This window comes from Bubalus kerabau, chromosome 23 (genome assembly GCF_029407905.1).
Source record: "Bubalus kerabau isolate K-KA32 ecotype Philippines breed swamp buffalo chromosome 23, PCC_UOA_SB_1v2, whole genome shotgun sequence".
Classification (NCBI taxonomy): domain Eukaryota; kingdom Metazoa; phylum Chordata; class Mammalia; order Artiodactyla; family Bovidae; genus Bubalus; species Bubalus kerabau.
This window is the reverse complement of record NC_073646.1, coordinates 15,464,377-15,481,037: the sequence shown is the minus strand read 5'-3', so window position 1 is coordinate 15,481,037 and position 16,661 is coordinate 15,464,377. Positions and strand designations below refer to the sequence as shown.

Below are 16,661 nucleotides of genomic sequence, written 5' to 3'. Positions count from 1 at the left end.
TACCCCTTCTATTTTGAGATGATTGCAGATTGATAAGCAGAAAAAAAAAAAAAAAAAATAGTCCAGAGAGCTCTTGTATACCCCTTCCCCACTAATAGTAACGTCTTTCTTTTTTAAATATAGCTGATTGACAATGTTGTGATCATTACTACTGTATACAAAGTGATTATACATATACATTATTTTTAATATTCTTTTCCATTATGATTATAGGATATTAAGTATAGTTTCCCTGTGCTATATATACATTATAAAATAGTCATAAAATATGACTATTTTAACAATATTAATTCTTCCAGTTCAAGAGCATGGAGTATCTGTTTCTTTGAACTATCTTTGTTGTTATTCAGTCACTCAGTCGTGTCAGACTCTTTGCAACCCCAGGCAGCACGCCAGGCTTCTCTGCCCTTCACTATGTCCCAGAGTTTGCTCAAATTCGTGTCCATTGAGTCAGTAATACCTTCTAACCATCTCATCCTCTGCTGCCCCCTTCTTTTGCCTTCAATCTTTCCCAACATCAGGGTCTTTTCTAAAAAGTTGGCTCTTCGAATCAGGTGGCCAAAGTATTGGAGCTTCAGCATCAGTCCTTCCAATGAATATTCAGAATTGATTTCCAATTAGGATTGACTGGTTGGATCTCCTTGCAGTCCAAGGGACTCTCAAGAGTCTTCTCCAACACCACAAATTCCCTTTATTAATATCTTAAGAGTTCTCAGCAATATGTCTTTTACCTCCTTGGTGAGGTTTATTCCTAAGTATTTTATTTGGGGGGGTTGCAATTTTGAAAGTTTTTTTTACTCTCCCTTTCTGATATATTGTTGGTTTAAAGAAATGCACAGATTTCTGTATGTTAAGCTTGTATCCTATCTTGCTGAATTTATCAGTTCTGGTAGGTTTTATGCAGTCTTTAGGGTTTTCTATATATAGTAGCATATCATCTGCATATAATGACCATTTTACCTCTTCCCTTCCAATTTGGATTCATTTCTTTTTCTGGTCTGATTGCTGTGAATAGGACTCCCAGTACTCTCTTGAACAGAAGAAGTAAGAGTGGGCATCCTTGTCTTATTCTGGACTTTAGCAGAAAGGCTTTCAAAGTATTCTGAGCTGTGGGTTTGTCATAAATGACTTTTATTATCTTGAGATATGTTCCCTCAGTACCCACTTTGTTAAGAGTTTTTCTCATGAATGGCATTTTGTCAGATGCTTTTTCTGCATCTATTGAGGTGATTATGTGGTTTTTATCTTTTGTTTACGTGGTGTATCACATTGGTTATGTATGTTGAACCATCCTTGTGAATTTAGGATAAATCCCACTTGGTTGTGGTGTCTGATCTTTTTATGTGTTGTTGGATTCAGTTTATGTATATTTTGTTGAGAAGTTTTACATCTATATTCATCAAAGATGTTGGCCCATAATTTTCTTTTTTGGTGGTGTCTTTGGTTTTGGTATCAGGGTGATGGTGGCTTCATAGAATGTCTTTGAGAGTGTTCCCTCCTCTTCGGTTCTTTGGAAGAGCTTGAGAAGGATAGGTACGGTATGTTTGATAGAATTCACCTATGAAGCCAAGAGTAACATCTTAAAAGATAATAGCTCAATATCACAACCAGGAAATTGACATTGGTACAACCCACAGAACGTGTTCAGACTCCCAGCTTTACTTGTCCTCACTGTGTATGTTCTTGCCTGGAGAATCCCAGGGACGGGGGAGCCTGGTGGGCTGCCGTCTATGGGATCACACAGAATTGGACACGACTGACGTGACTTAGCAGCAGCAGCAGTGTGTGTGTTTACTTTCTATGCAATTGCATCACCCATACAACTTCCTGCATCTGTCACAGTTGGGATGCTGCCCGCTTCCATCTCCACGTGGACCCCTCAACCACGCCCACCTCCCTCCCACCCCCATCATCACTGGTGTGGTGTCCAGCCCATGTGATTCCAATGTGTAGCCAGGACTGAGAACCACTGCTCCATCCTCATCCTTGAGCTCCTGGGAGTATCTTGTCTGAACAGATGCACAAACCACAACCCACACAAGGGACGGCCCTCTCCAGGCACAAACCCAGCACTCAGTTGAGTTCCAAAACCGAGATGTGAGGAGCCAGGTCTCCTGGGCCTCACCAGGAGAATTTGCTCAGGATTTGGAGTGTTTCATCCATTTGTTTATCCAAGACCGAGTTCTGCCTCAGCAGCAGTTGGAACACCTGGGGCATTTCTGGTCACACTTCTGCCTACCAGGTGCCAGGGGGGAGATGCTGTTGGAAGGCCAAGGTCAGGGACGTCCTGTGCCCCCTGTGCAGGATGGTCAGCGATATCCCTGGCCTCCACCCACTCGAAGCCACTAGCACCTTCTCTAGTTGAGATGAGACAGTGACTGCCCACTGAATCACTGATCCCCGCCATCAACGATGCACCCATACCTGGGCACCATGGTAGTGAGTCAGAGGAGCCTGTCGACACCCACCTACTTGTCAGGACACAGCCTGCCGTGTCCCACCCAGCTCGGGGCGTCCATCCTGACCTGGGATTTTCAGCCCAGAGTAATCTAAACCCAGCTGCTACCTCCCGCTTTTCAGGAGGTGACCAGAAGTTCATTTTGACAACTTCAAAATGGGGTGGGTGTTGGCATCTCTTGCCTGCCCGTCATGCCAGCCAAATGTCATTACTAGTGATTTTGCCCCATTCTGTAGATGAAGAAACTGAGGCTCGGGGAGTGGACGTGACCTGGAAAGGCCCACCCTGCTGGGAAGTGGCAGAGCGGGCATCTACCCTGGGCCTGCCGCCAAAGTCCACATCATCTCAGGCGGGTGTCCATCCAACTGCAAGCTGCGGCGACATGTGGGAAGGGACCAGACACAGCGCTGCTTGTGTCTCCGCCTGGAGCTGAGCCACCCGCCACCCCGGGAGAGCCCCCATGGGCAGCAGCTGTGTGGTTGGCACCCTCCCTTGGGGTCATTCCAGGGCCACAAGAGCCTCCTTCATGGAGGGAAGTGTTTTGCCAGGGAGCAGAGTGTGGGCCATGGAGCCAGCACCCTCAAAAGCCTGCTAACAAGGCTGCTGTCGGGCGCACCCCATGGCTCCTTGGACACCAGCCCACCGGCCACCCGGGCCATTAATCCCCCTGCTGTGGGTCCTGCCAGCAGCGCCTGGCTGGCATGCAGAGACAGTGAAGAGCCAGGAAAGCCACATACAGACCTTCCTTGGTCGGTGCCTCCCTCAGTAGGTCCTTCAACCTCACCCGAGTCCCACTGGTCACTGCCAACACAGAGCCAGGCTCTAAATGCCTGTTGCCCAGTTCATCCTCACAACTGGAAAGGGAAGTTATGTCACCCTGCACCTTCTTAGGATGCTTTGCTGAGGGAGGTAATATCATGAGGCCCCTTTTATAGGTAAGCAAAACAGAGTGTAAGTAGAGATGTGAATCCAGGCGGGCTGGCTCCAGAGCCCACGACTGAAGTACTGTGCCACACCACTCCTTGCACATTTCTCTAACATCAGCTCACGGTTAACAGCTAAATTCCACTCCAGAATCCACACCCCCCCACCCCCCTGAGGGAAAGGGATCTTTTTCTTCTTGGGCTGAGATGGGAGATTGGTGCATCTGTGTTGGCTGTGCTCTTCCTGGCCCCAGCACGGTACACAGCGTATAGGAGGGGTCAACATTTACCGACTGTATGACTGGATGGATGGAGGGAGAGATGGATAGGTGGATGGACGGACAGACAGACGCATGAATGCACAAGTGGCATCACCATGTATGAAGGCATCCTAAGGGCTAGGCATATGCTGGGTGCTTTACCCCAATCAGTTTTCCCCTCACAGCCACTTGGTCAGGTGGATATGAGGATCCAAGATCTACCAGTGAGGCCATGACTCCGGAAGGGCAAGTTCTAGGGCCCCAGTGACTCCACTCTGGGCTCAGGCCTGGTTCAGAGAATGTGGTCACTGAGTACGTACCCTATGCCCTGCTCTAGAGGTGGGCGTTCAGCAAGGAACAGACAGCCCTGCTCGCACGGAGCTGCCACTGTTCAACAGGGAAGAGAGCAGGGGATGCCAACAGCTGGGGGAAGAGGGAGGACCCTGAGGTTGGAAGAACAGCAGCGAGGTGAGCAGGCGGGTGAGCCTGGGGCTCCTCTCCGGCCCAGTTCCCCTCCCAGGGGAGAGCTGTGCAAAGCGCTGAGTCCAGACCTGAAACACAGCAGGTGCACAACCAAGCTTGGTCCCCCTTCTCCTCCCACGGCACTGGGGCGCTCACCTGGAAGGGCGGTGTGAAGGGCCCCCTCCTCCCCTTCCTCAGGGTTAATGCTGCACCCGCCCCTCTTCATGAAGTGGGTGAACTTCAACCACAACGTACCCGTAGGCACACGCGGGTCCTGTGGCCATGTGGGATCTGACCCGGGACCTTAACACTCAGCATCAGGCCCTGAGACAAACACACGCACATCTAAAACCGACCAGGCTCTCCCACGTGGCTCTCATTCTAAGGGTGACAACCTCGCAGCTGCTTTTCCTTGAGCATCTTACCCCCCGCCCCCCAGCCCCTCCAGCAAGGCAGCCTGGAGGGAGAGGGACACCGTCGTGCTGGGATGGGGGGAACGTGTTCCACTGGAAGGCAGATTCTTAACCACAGGACCACCAGGGAAGCTCCCACGGGAAATTCTTGCCACACATGATGCTTGCCTTGCCTGTGTCTTAGAACCTGACCTGAGCCATGCACAGAAGACCTACATCAGTGCTCATCTTCATAGCAAGCCCAGGAGGTTTGATCAGCCCCATTTTACAGATGAGGCAACAGAGGGAAGACGACTGAGTGACTCGCCCAGGGTCACACAGCCTGCAGAGGATAAGGGCAGGACTCAAGTCCGTCCACCATGCCACGCTGAGTCCCCACCAAACCCCACCTCTAGGTTCCCAATTCCAAGAGCTCCCTCTAGAAACAACATGCCAAGAAGGAAGGACAGCAGCAGATGAGAAGTGCCCCATCCTGACTCTTGGAGAGAGAGCGGGAATCCTCGCTAGAAAGAAAATGGAACAGTCGTTTAGAAAGAAATAAAATTTTTCTTTTTTTACTGCAAATTATTTGCAAATGTTCACGTTTCCAGTGTAAGTCATTACAAAAAGATCCCCAAGAAACACTTGGTTTATCTAATGTGAAAGAATGGTTTAACTTACAAAAAATAAATATATATTTTCACCTAAAAGGAGAAAGATGCTTCTCTGGTTTGAAGTCAGCAATGTAATTCACATAGCGAGCATGAATAGCAACCTCTCTCTGCTTTTTGGGTCTCACTTTGGTCTCCAATTGAGGGACCTACAGGGCTGAGAAGACAGCCCCCAACCTCCAGATGCTGAACCAACCTGGCCATTCCCTGGGGTGCTGGTCTTCAGCCTAACGCTTCCTCCTAAGAAATTAAAGTCTTGAGACTGTTCATCTCCCTGGAGCAGTACTTAAAAAAGAAAGAAAATCACTGACCCTTGTGAAAAGGTCCTTTTCTTGTCTCAGAAGAGACTCAGTAACCGTAAGTCAAGTCAGCCACCGTGCCGGCCTTGACAGCGAACCAGTGGTCCCCGGTGAGAAACTGAAATCTACAAATGAGGAGGAGACTCACGGGGGCTCTTTTCAGTACCAGCTGCTCCCACCTGGAGGGACTGGCGCTCTGGGCTTAGAACGCTTGGTTAACTATGAGCAGGTTTTCATTCTCAGGCACCTGGAGGCATAAACCCATTCTAGCCGTGGGTAAAAAGACGGAGGGAGGAAGGCAAAGACTGAGGTGGGTAAGGAGGTGAGCAGCCAAGCAGGGAAGCCGGCACTGAGAGGGCTCTCCCAGCCTGGACCTCCATGCCCGGTCACCCGGAGTCCAGACAGCAAGTCCCATTGGAGGCAGGGCTGGGAGGCTGGTTCCCAGCAGCTGAGCACCTCGTAGACCAGATGGCTGGTGAGAGGGCTGTCGGTGGTCCTCGGGACACTGCCTGAGGGTGAGCATGGGCTTCACTAAGCCCCTCACCTCCAATTGCAGCCCTGGGGAGACAAGCATCTAGGGGGAGCCAGGCAAGGACGGAGAGGTGCCGGGGACCAGCGAGCTTCCCCAAGGTGCAGAATCCACAGACTTCAGCTGGAGAGACATGAGGCAGTTGGCTGGATTTGGTCACTAGCAGATTTTACGCAACCGGTTTCTGTGGAAGTCTGGTGGCCCAAACGTCCCCACAGAGCAGGGAGAACATGCATGCCCTCCCAGGGGCATGAGAACGTGTGTGCATCTGCAGGGGGTAACAGAGCCGAGGGCGTGTGCATTGTTGGGGGGAGCTGCATCCCAGTGTCTCTCCCATTTCCTCATGGCCAGTTCCAGGGAAAAGGGCCAGAGGGCGGCTGCTCTGTGTATGTTTTGGTTTTGGGGGTTTTCTTTTTGGTTTCAGTCTATGAGAGGCTTGGGTTCCCAGGGATGCTGACTCATCCCTGACTGCTGGCAGGTCGGCCCTGCAGTTCTGACCAGCTGCACCCACTCCAGGCTCACACCAAGCCAGAATCTTTGGCCATGCTGTAGAAGAGACCTCTCTGCTGCAGGAGGTCAGAGGGGGAGCCCCACTCCCGGATCTCCCCTTTGTCCAGGACGATCACCCTGCAAGGGAAGGATGCAGATGTGAGGCGTGGGGGAGGGGCTGGCACCCCGTGCCCCAGGAGTCTACCTGGGCCAGTCCCTGCTTTGGGTCAGACCCCTAACACCCTCTGCCAGGCCTGCTGCAGTAGCCATCCACCTGGCTGCCTGTCCTCAACCCCAGTTCTAGTCAATGTCCTGTTACGTCACCTTCAGTACTCTCTTATCGCCTTGTGTATTTCCCTCCCAGCACAATTCGCTTTTATTGGTTGCTGTGTTTATTGTCCATCTCTGCACCCCACCCCCAACTAATCCATTAGGCAGGGTCCTTGTGTGACAGCTCCCGGCTCAGTCCCCAGTGTCTGGAACGGGGCCAGGAATGTGGCAGACCATCCACACACATGTTAACTTTTGATTGAGTGATCGCAAAAATGCCTGGTACTAACCAGGACAAAGAGACACCAGGGCTGTCACTAGGCATGAGGTCAGTGTTGCATGAATGAATGAATGAGTGGGTGAATGGGGTGGGTGGGGTGGACTGTGAGGCCTAGAGGCCTTCTGGGCCAAGGGCATCACCTCGTGTAGTCCATGATGGTGTTGAGCCGGTGAGCGATGGTCAGGACGGTACAGTCATCAAATTGCGTCCGGATGGTGGACTGAATGAGGTCGTCCGTTTCCAGGTCCACGGCCGCCGTGGCCTCGTCCAACACGAGGATCTTCGTCTTCCTCAGCAGGGCCCGGGCCAGGCACACAAGCTGGCGTTGCCCGACGCTTGACCAGGAGAGAGAGACCAGGAAACGAGTGTCAAAAACATCCCTGACACTGAGCCCAGGCCTGAGCTGAGAGGAGGGAGAGGAGACACTGTCTGCTGCTCAGACCAGGAGGGCACTTCCAACCCCCACATCCACGCCCACATTGGCCATCACTAATTGATCAGCACGGTCTTCCTGTTGAGCTAGAAGCAGCCTCAGATTCATTCTCAACACAGAGCTCGGAGGTGATAGTCAAGATATCTGATCAGTTCAGTACAGCAAGTAGAACAATTAACAAACTGGCCCCAAGCAAAGTTTGCCCCAGAAGGCAAACTGCTTTCTGCAGGGCCTCTCTCAGTGGACTCTGGACTCGACCTTGTCCCTGGCTTTGGCCACCGGGATGCTGGCAAACCTAGAGGCTTGGAACGGGGATGCACACCAGGGTGTGCTCACGCCTGCACCTCTGCCACCACCGTGACAACGTGCCTGGGCTGGTCTGCCGGGGAAGGAGGGACACACGGGGCAGAGCCTAACGGCCCCAGTGGAGGCCAGCTAGAATATCCGCCTGCAGCCAGCGGCCCCCACCCACGTGGTGAGCCAAGACCAGCAGAGCCGCCTGGCTGGCCGCCCCCGTGTGTGAGTGGCCCCAGCTCTTGCTGAGCACACCTGAGGGTTGGTGCTTAGTGATCATGGTGATGCATGCAGTGGGAGAGGCAGAGGATCCCTGCTGTGCTGTGCCAGGCATTACCGCTTTAGTTGCTGGATCCCGGGTGGAGCCTGGGAGAAGGGCCAGGCAGCTGGGGCTATGGGTGGGAGCAGGGAGGGCCCAGAGCAGTACTATTTACGACTGGGAGAGAAGCCTTTCCAAAATGTAACAACTTCACTCTCCACTGAAGGGACCCGGTGTGACAAAGGAGCTGTTCTGACCATCCTGGTTACACGTCACAGTAAAAATGAGCCCAGCATGAAACCCGTTTTAGATACTGAAACTTGAGGCCCAAGAGATTAGGAGGCAAATTGCTCATGTGGCAGAGTTGGAACTCAAGCCCAGGTCTGAACCTGATGCAAACAGACAAAACCTACCAAGGCCCCGACAGAGGTGATGCGGAGGCCCGGCTGGGCGTCACTCCGCCTACCTGAGGTTCTCCCCGCCTTCCGCGCATTCGTGGTTCAGTTTGTCGGGAAGGGCCGACACGAAGCCCTTCAGGTGGGCGAGCTCCAGGGACGTCCAGACCTCTTCATCCGAGTACTGGCTGAACGGGTCCAGGTTCATGCGGAGGGAACCCGAAAACAAAACAGGGTCCTATTTGGAGGGAAGACAGCAGACGGCGTGAGGCTCAAGGCACGGTTGGACACGGGTGGGGCAAATAGGTGGGATGTAGAACGTTCTTGCCAGAATTGTTCAAAATAGGGTTTTGGAGCTCCTCCAAATCACCACTTCTGAAGATGTCAAAGATGGGGGGAAAAAATCTGGAAAACTCTGTGTTAAGGGAAATAAAACAGATTTCTCTCTTGTCATATTTCCCAGAGCATTCAGTACACAAGTGTGTTGGGAACTTTCTGGAAGTGAGAACCAGCATGCGGATGAGGGCAATTCCTAATTGCAAGGTACATGGATTCCCCTCCGTCTCCTGCCTCCAAATTAAAATCTGAGAAGAAATTTAAGGCAACACAACACTAAAAGGCAACATATTATGCAATCGCCACCTACAGGAATCAGTCTAGAAAATTCATCTTTCTCGCCTAGCCTCTTGGGACGGTGAGAGATTCCTGTCCAGCAGAGAAGCCAGTGTCTTAACTGGATGCTGTGAGATGCTTAGGACACTGCCTACTGGGTGGCAGGAGTGAAGGAATGAATGAAACCTACTTAATTCTCCCTGTTAATTATGTGCGAAGGGGAGAGTCCATGAAGAAACGTAGCATACTTTCAGTAAAAAGTCATGAAAACCACGAAGCAGGAACAAACGTCCCTCTGTTCTGAAAATACACACGTGTCACTTTCAGTGTGACCCCGCCCACCTGGGGGATGATGGTGATCTTGAAGCGGAGGTCGTGCAGGCCGATCTTGGCGATGTTGATGTCATCAATGATTATCTCTCCCTCGGCTGACTCTTTGATCCGAAACAAGCCCAGGGTCAGGGACGACTTCCCGGCTCCTGTCCGCCCCACGATGCCAACCTGTGGGGCAGAAAGGGCCCGCGTGAAGTGGGAACGCTGGTATCTGGGCTAACCTCTTGCCCCTTGCATTAAGTACCAGCCACAGAGCAGTTCAGTCATCTGGTCGACCCACCCTTCCCCCACTATTCTACTCCCCTCAGCAGTTTCCAGAGACATTCCTTTAGGGGCTGTTTTGGGCAAAGGTCAAGAAGGACTTCCTTCTCTCTGCCAGCTCTTTTTAGAAATTAAAATTATAATCAGTTCCTTTAATAAGTTAGTTATTTGCAACTCAAGACAGTATTAAGTAACAATCAAATGGTTTTTCAGTTCTATGATGGTGAGTTTCCCCATCCTGAGGTGTTGGAATATCTCAAAGGTTCAGGAAGATGCCCCTGTATCCCAGCTGAGTGAGCAGAGGTCACAGGTACGACCTGGCCTCCACTTATCCTCTTGAGGGAGCTGGGCTCCCCACTTAATGGCTAATGACTGATGTTCCAGGCAAAACTCTCCCCTTCTCATCTGGGCTCCAGAGAGGCAGGCTCCTCCGCCCTGGGACAGCAACTCACAGGGCAGCTTCATTATGCAACATAAGCCAGAAAGCCTCCGTAAGAACATCGCCCACTCTGTTCCTCCTCTTGTTACAAGTTGGAGAAACTCTCTCATGGGAACAGAAGATTCTGGGCCTCCCGACTGGGTGTTTAACAACTCCTGCAGGTTCAGAGAAGAAAGAAACACTGGCCTCTGGCAAATGGCCAGAAAGACCCTCAGTCTGATTCCTCAGGGTATGAGGGTCTGAGGGTCTCAGGGCAAGGACGTCCTATAGGAGCAGCGATACCCTTGAGCTGTCCCCAGTAGTGAGGAGGGCATTTTTCTATTCTAGAGGCCTAGGGGCCAAGGGGGCACAAGAAAAGGGGAGGACGGGACTAGTCAGTAAACTGGGAGGCTCACGTCTTTATCTAGAAAGAGCCAGGCGGGGAGGATGGGCCCGGTGCTGCCAGAAGTATCTTTCAAGAAAAGCAGGAAATGGATTTTTTTTTTAAACATAAAACATTCCAGATTTTTCAGTATTGGCAATTTCCAAAACGTATCTCCTCTGGCTCCTGGGCTACCAGTCTGCAGTTGGGACGCTCTGAGCAGATTTTACTGCCAAAGGCTCTCCCCCTCCACCCTGTGGTTAGGGGCACAGAAAACCTGGTGGCAGCCTGTGCCCGCCCACGGACGGGCAGGAGTCGAGGGGCACCCACCTTCTCCCCACCGTCGATGGTGACGTTGATGTGCTTCAGAACCAAGTCCAGGTCCTCTCGGTACCGCAGGCCGTAGTTCCGGAACTCCACTCGGCCCACCTGGGGCCAGTCCCTGGGCGGTGCCATATCCTGGATTTGCCAGGGAGCCTGCGATGACAGCGGGCAGTGGGTGGGCGTGAGGGGTCTGAAGTCCGTCTCACGTGCTCCAGGGCTCCACGTGAGCGGCTTCCATGACCCCTCTGACTTCACAGCCCCCTCCTTCCCACTCACTGCCTCACTGCTCCTGCACTGACTTCTGGACTGTTCCCTACACACGCCCACGTGCGCTGCTTCCCTACACACGCCCACGTGCGCTGCTTCCCTACACACGCCCACGTGCGCTGCTTCCCTACACACGCCCACGTGCGCTGCTTCCCTACACACGCCCACGTGTGCTGCTTCTGGGCCTTTGCGCTTGCGGCTTCTTCTGCCTGGAACATTCTGTGCCAAACTACCCCTCGGCCTGCTTGACTGCTGTGGATCCCAGGTTAATGCAACCACCCTCTGAGCCCTGGGCCCCTCTGATCCCACACTCTCTGCGTCCATTCTCTTTGAGAGCACTCACCACCTCCTGGCATTTTAAGCAAGTATCTCTGTATTCTGTCACCCACACCCCACTGGAACAGCCCCTCTACGAGAACGGGTTCTTTCACTTGTTCACTGCTACATTCTAGAGCCCAGAGTACGTAGGAGGTGCTCAATAAACATCTGTGGACTGAATCAATGAATGGGCGGTCTCCTCTAGACAGACACAAAGCTAAAGGTGAGATACTCTGATGGCTTCGAAGGCCTGGAAAGTGAAAGTGAAGTCGCTCAGTCGTGTCCGACTCTTTGTGACCCCATGGACTGTAGCCTATCACGCTTCTCCGTCCATGGGATTTTCCCGGCAAGAGTACTGGAGAGGGGTGCCATTGCCTTCTCCAGAGGATCTTCCCAACCCAGGGATCAAACCCGGGTCTCCCGCATTGTAGGCAGACGCTTTACCGTCTGAGCCACCAGGGAGGTCCATGGCCTGGAGGGCGACAATAAAAGCAGCAGCCACTCGATCACACGACCTCCTTTAATCCTCACTACAATCCCCAGAGTGGAGTCCTTTCCCATCCCCAGTTTACACACGAGGAAACTGAAACACAGAGTGAAAGCAGCTTGCCTGGAGTCACACAGCCCCTGTTTCTGAAGAGCTAATTTGTTCAGTTCACATTTCCTGAGGTCTACACCTGGAAATGCTCTGGGCTATGCTCCGGACTCTCTTCAGGGAAGAGGAATGGAGAGGACAATGAAAGAGGGCTTCCATCCTTTCTCCCCCATAAACTTCTTAATTTTTTTACACCCCTCATATAAATAAGGAGACACTGCTATAAGAACACGGAGGGGACTGGAGAGAAATCGGTGGAACTTTCTACCTGTAAATATGTATCGTATGTAATATATACAAACACGTTAAGTAAACATATATTTTAATAGTGGTAAGACTCTGGGTGATATTTTTCTTGTATTTTTCAAATTTGCTCTTATTCTAAAACTATAATTAAAAGTAGTGAAAATAAGTACAGTATTTTTAAAAGTAAAAACCTGAATGTCACACTTTAAATGAGTGAACTGCATGGCATATGAATTATACCTCAAAAGCTGATATAAATAAATGGATAAATCAAGGTAGGGTGGGAACCTGCTGGTGTAATGTGCTCTTATGTCCACAGGGGGCACTCACACCATTCTGAAGAATGCTCTCGGATGAGGTGGGCCCTGGTTCACCGAATGCAAGGACTTGGCACAGGTCACTTCAGTGAATCCCTAAGTCAGACTCTAACCAGGGTCCCTTTAGTTTCATTCCTGGGGGGCATTTTTTTGGAATGCAGTGATAGTCACTCATGTCCAACTCTTTGAGACTCCGTGGACTGTAGCACACTAGGCTCCTCTGTCCATGGGATTCTCCAGGCAAGAACACTGGAGTGGGTTGCCATTCCCTTATCCAAGGGATCTTCCTGACCCTTGGGAAGGGGATCATACCCTGGTCTCCTACATTGCATGCAGATTCTTTACCGTCTGAGCTACAGGGAAGCAAGCCCATGTGATCTTAGGCAAGTAACAAATCCTCTCTGTGTCTGTTTCCTCACCTGCAAAATGGGGGTGATAGTAGAAGGTGAGTTACAAGGTTGTGTAAAGGACAGATGGATTATTCTACACAGAGTGTCTAGCACAGGGCCTGACACCACACAAGGGCACAAGGTGTGTCCCTATTATTACTGGTGGTGGTGGGATGGAGTTATCGCCAGGCATTACTGCTACTGTCATTAACACAACTCCTGCTATTCAGAGATGGTGTGCAGGCAGAATAAGGCAGTTATTAGGGGCAACGTGACACCAGAGCCTTGGGTCCTACTCCCAGCTGTCCTGCTGACCACGGAGGTGACCTCAGACCAGCCGTCGTCCCTCACTACGTGCCCTTTTCCTCCATCCATAAAATGAGGACTTGGGTTAAATAACAGCAGGGTTTCCCAAACTTCAGTAAACTGCTTACCAATAATAGCACAATTTGTGCAATATCCATATCCTGACTCTCTTGTTACTGATACCTGGTATTTTTAAATGACTCACTTGTACTTAACTTTTAAATCTAAAGAGAAAATTAGTATGATTCATTTTGCGTAATGTAAGTCCCCATTCAAAACACGTAACAAATAACAGAGGGTTTTTTTTTTTTGGTCAGGTGGAGGCTGCCTGCAGGAGGCACATGCTGCAGTTCAGAGGATTCTTCTGCGTCAAGTTACACCGAAGATCATGGTCAAGACGTCAGGCCGGGGGCTTACGTTACCTCCTTCTCAGTTTCCGAATATTCCTTGAGTCTCTCCACGGCCACAATGTTGGTCTCCATCTCGGATGACATCCGAACGAGCCAGTTCAAGTATGTGGTGACCTGTGAGGGGAAGAGTCATCCAATGGAGCGTCTAGAGTGAGCATGAGTTGTTTTCTTCTCATGAAGGCAGCATGAATTATGACATGTTTCAGATAACGAAGGCCCAGAAGACAGCTACCTCAGATACCATGGCCAGACCTGCTACTGTGCGTCTCTTATCCCAGCGCCACATTTCCAAATAACCCGCGGGGCTACACAAGCAATCAGAAAGGAAATGAGATAGTATTCCCAACCAGATAATAGTTAAGAAAACACACCGCGTCGAAATTTGGGAGATGCAGCTAAAGCAGTGCCTCGAGGGAAATTTATAGTATTGAGTGCAGTCTTCTGGTAGCTGGAGACATCCTCTCAGGCCATCAGGGACGCTCCTTGGCTGATGGAGGAGTCCTGGCTGCACGTCTGATTTCTCCCCTGCTTCAGTCAGTCACTGGGCTCTAGAGCTGCACCTCAAACTCCACTTAGCCCTCGTCCCCTTCCCCCATGCCCACAGAGATTCAAAGTAAAGGGCCAAGTGCCTGACAATCGGCTCCCCAGCAAGAGGATTAGAAAAGTCCACCTGGGAGTGCCCCCATCTTACCTGCAGGGAGTAAGACACCGAGAGGCCCACCAAGCCTGCACTGAGGCTGTGCCGGGAAATCACGGCAAACAGCGAGGCGAACAGGACGATGCAGTTGCCCACACACTCCAGCCGCACGGCCAGCCACCTGCGTGGAGACGCAGGCAGAGGGACAGGGACACACACATACGCACACACACACACACACGCCCAGGTCAGCTTCTCAGAGGCTCGGTTTCCGGTTGAGGGTGGGGGTGGGGAGGCTGGGTGGCCACTCTGCTTACTGAAATAATTCCCCGATAGTTCCTAAGAGAGGCCTTGTTTGCCCAGTTCATGGGGCATGGGGAAGAAGGGCCGAAGGGACACAATTTCAGGAATTCCTCATTGGTCTGGCAACCCCAGGGACTAAAATAGAGTTCTCCAGAGGTGATCCTCCCAGGAAACTGAAACTTGCTTTCTTAAGAGCCAACCTTTTCTCACTGAAACCTTAAAAATACACCCATGTGTGCATTTTTAAAAAAAGATGTCTGAGAAACTTCCAAAATGCTTAGAAAAATCATCAACTCTGAGAGGCACCCCTGATTTAAAACAAATGTCTCTTGGCAGGAGTGGGGGGAGGGGAGAGTGAGAAATAAACACAGCCAACAGAGCCAAAGGGTCCCCAGACCTAGATCACCACTAGTTTAGAAACATTAAAATGTATTATCTTTCCTTTAAAATACAGACAGATCTACACGTTTAAAGCTAACTTTTGTATGCTATCACATAGGAACACTGTTTTTGTTTGAAAATGTAAAGCATTCTAGAGAGGCAGTATTATCAATCTGTTTTTTTCCCACCACATTCTTAAAGATCCATGTGATGGATCCTCGGGGTGTGAGTTATTCCCACAGAAACCCAGATTTCAACAAACTCCCCAAACAAACTCTGCAAGGGAATTGCAAGGTCTTCCCGGCGATGCCCTATCTTCCTGCCCGTCTCACACTCAGGGATTATGCGGTGTGCACTGGGTCACTGCCAGGGTGCTCTGACCCCTCCCCGGAGTCTTCCCTCTCTCACATCTCAAAAAACATCTTAGGATGTAAGCAAGTGAGGACGGGATGTTCTAGATTCAATCAATAATTAGCCAACTTCTACTCCTTTTTCTTTTAAGCCCGATGCTATTCAACCATGCTTGATCCCCCAAAGGGCAATTTCACACGGTCTAACCTAATACTATTACTAATAACACTGCTTCCCACACTCATCACCCGGGGGCGGGGGTGAAGAGAAGCATGTGACGAGAACACTCAGGAGCCAAGGCCGCCGTCACCGATGGTCCTGTATTACCAGGGGCACGGCGGAAGGATGGCCCTGCGGTATCTTCTGACTCAAAACTCCCTGCGCCTGCGCTTCAGCGGCCACATGCGGGCTGACCGTGCTCCTCTTTCTAATGGTCCTTCCGTCCTCTCCTCTCGCCGAGTCCAAGCCTCCCTCCCGTGAGGCCGGCGCTGGGCCCCACCACCCCGTTCCGGGAGCCTCCCCCATGGCCCCATGCCCACCTGTTGGCCACGATGCTGGGGTAGTAGGCCTTCTGGTTCTCGTCCACCTTCAGGTCGCTCTGGCGGATGAAGCGCTCCTGCTCCTCGAAGGCGCGGATGACGCTGACGCCCAGCAAGGTCTCGTTGAAGTGGGAATAAACCGGCGAGCGGCTGACCGACTCCAGGCGCTTCAGCTGCCGGGAGGAGGCCACGTAGAACCTCTACGGGAGAGAACGGACCGGAGGTGGGCGAGGGGCCCCTCATCCCATCCTTCCAGGGCCATGCTGGAGAAACTCTGGACGTAAATGACCCCTCTGGAGGCGGAATGCTGGACCGGGGCTGCTTTCACCCGAGGAACGGCAGGTGTACTGACTACAATAATAACCGGGGCGGCAGCAGTGATGATGATAATAGCTCATGCTGCAGTGGAGCCCGGATCTCTGGCAGCTCAGCTGGTAAAGAATCCGCCTGCAACGCAGGAGACCCTGGTTCAATTCCTGGGTTGGGAAGATCCGCTGGAGAAGGGCTAGGCTACCCACTCCAGTATTCTTGGGCTTTCCCTTGTGGTTCAGCTGGCAAAGAATCGCCTGCAACGCGGGAGACCTGGGTTTGATCTCTGGGTTGGGAAGATCCCCTGGAGAAGGGAAAGGCTACCCACTCCAGTATTTTGGCCTGGAGAATTCCATGGACTGTATAGTCCACGGGGTCGCAGAAAGTCAGACAGGACTGAGTGACTTTCACTACACTACACGTGGAGCCCAGCATCCCAGGACTCCTTTAAGCACCTTCATAGCCATCAGCTCTTTAATCTTCATCAAAAACCTATGAGGCGCTCAATCCTGTTTCACAAGGAGTAAACTGAGGTCAACCTCTTCCCTA

The 16,661-nt window shown here is 51.5% G+C and overlaps 1 protein-coding gene across 4 annotated transcripts in view; it reads right to left on the bottom strand.

The window, feature by feature from the left end:
• Nucleotides 1-5,042: 5,042 nt before the first annotated feature.
• The window catches only part of ABCC1 (ATP binding cassette subfamily C member 1 (ABCC1 blood group)), a 152,283-nt gene continuing 140,664 nt past the window's right edge, over nt 5,043-16,661 (bottom strand). For all 4 annotated transcript variants that reach the window (XM_055561633.1, XM_055561634.1, XM_055561636.1 and 1 more), the window contains 8 exons: nt 15,804-16,003; nt 14,284-14,410; nt 13,605-13,706; nt 10,751-10,897; nt 9,369-9,527; nt 8,486-8,652; nt 7,174-7,368; nt 5,043-6,621 (listed from right to left, as the gene is read on the bottom strand). In XM_055561633.1, the coding sequence (XP_055417608.1) occupies nt 6,513-6,621; nt 7,174-7,368; nt 8,486-8,652; nt 9,369-9,527; nt 10,751-10,897; nt 13,605-13,706; nt 14,284-14,410; nt 15,804-16,003 (1,206 nt within the window). In that variant the 3' untranslated portion in view covers nt 5,043-6,512. The remainder of the gene's footprint in view (nt 6,622-7,173; nt 7,369-8,485; nt 8,653-9,368; nt 9,528-10,750; nt 10,898-13,604; nt 13,707-14,283; nt 14,411-15,803; nt 16,004-16,661) is intronic.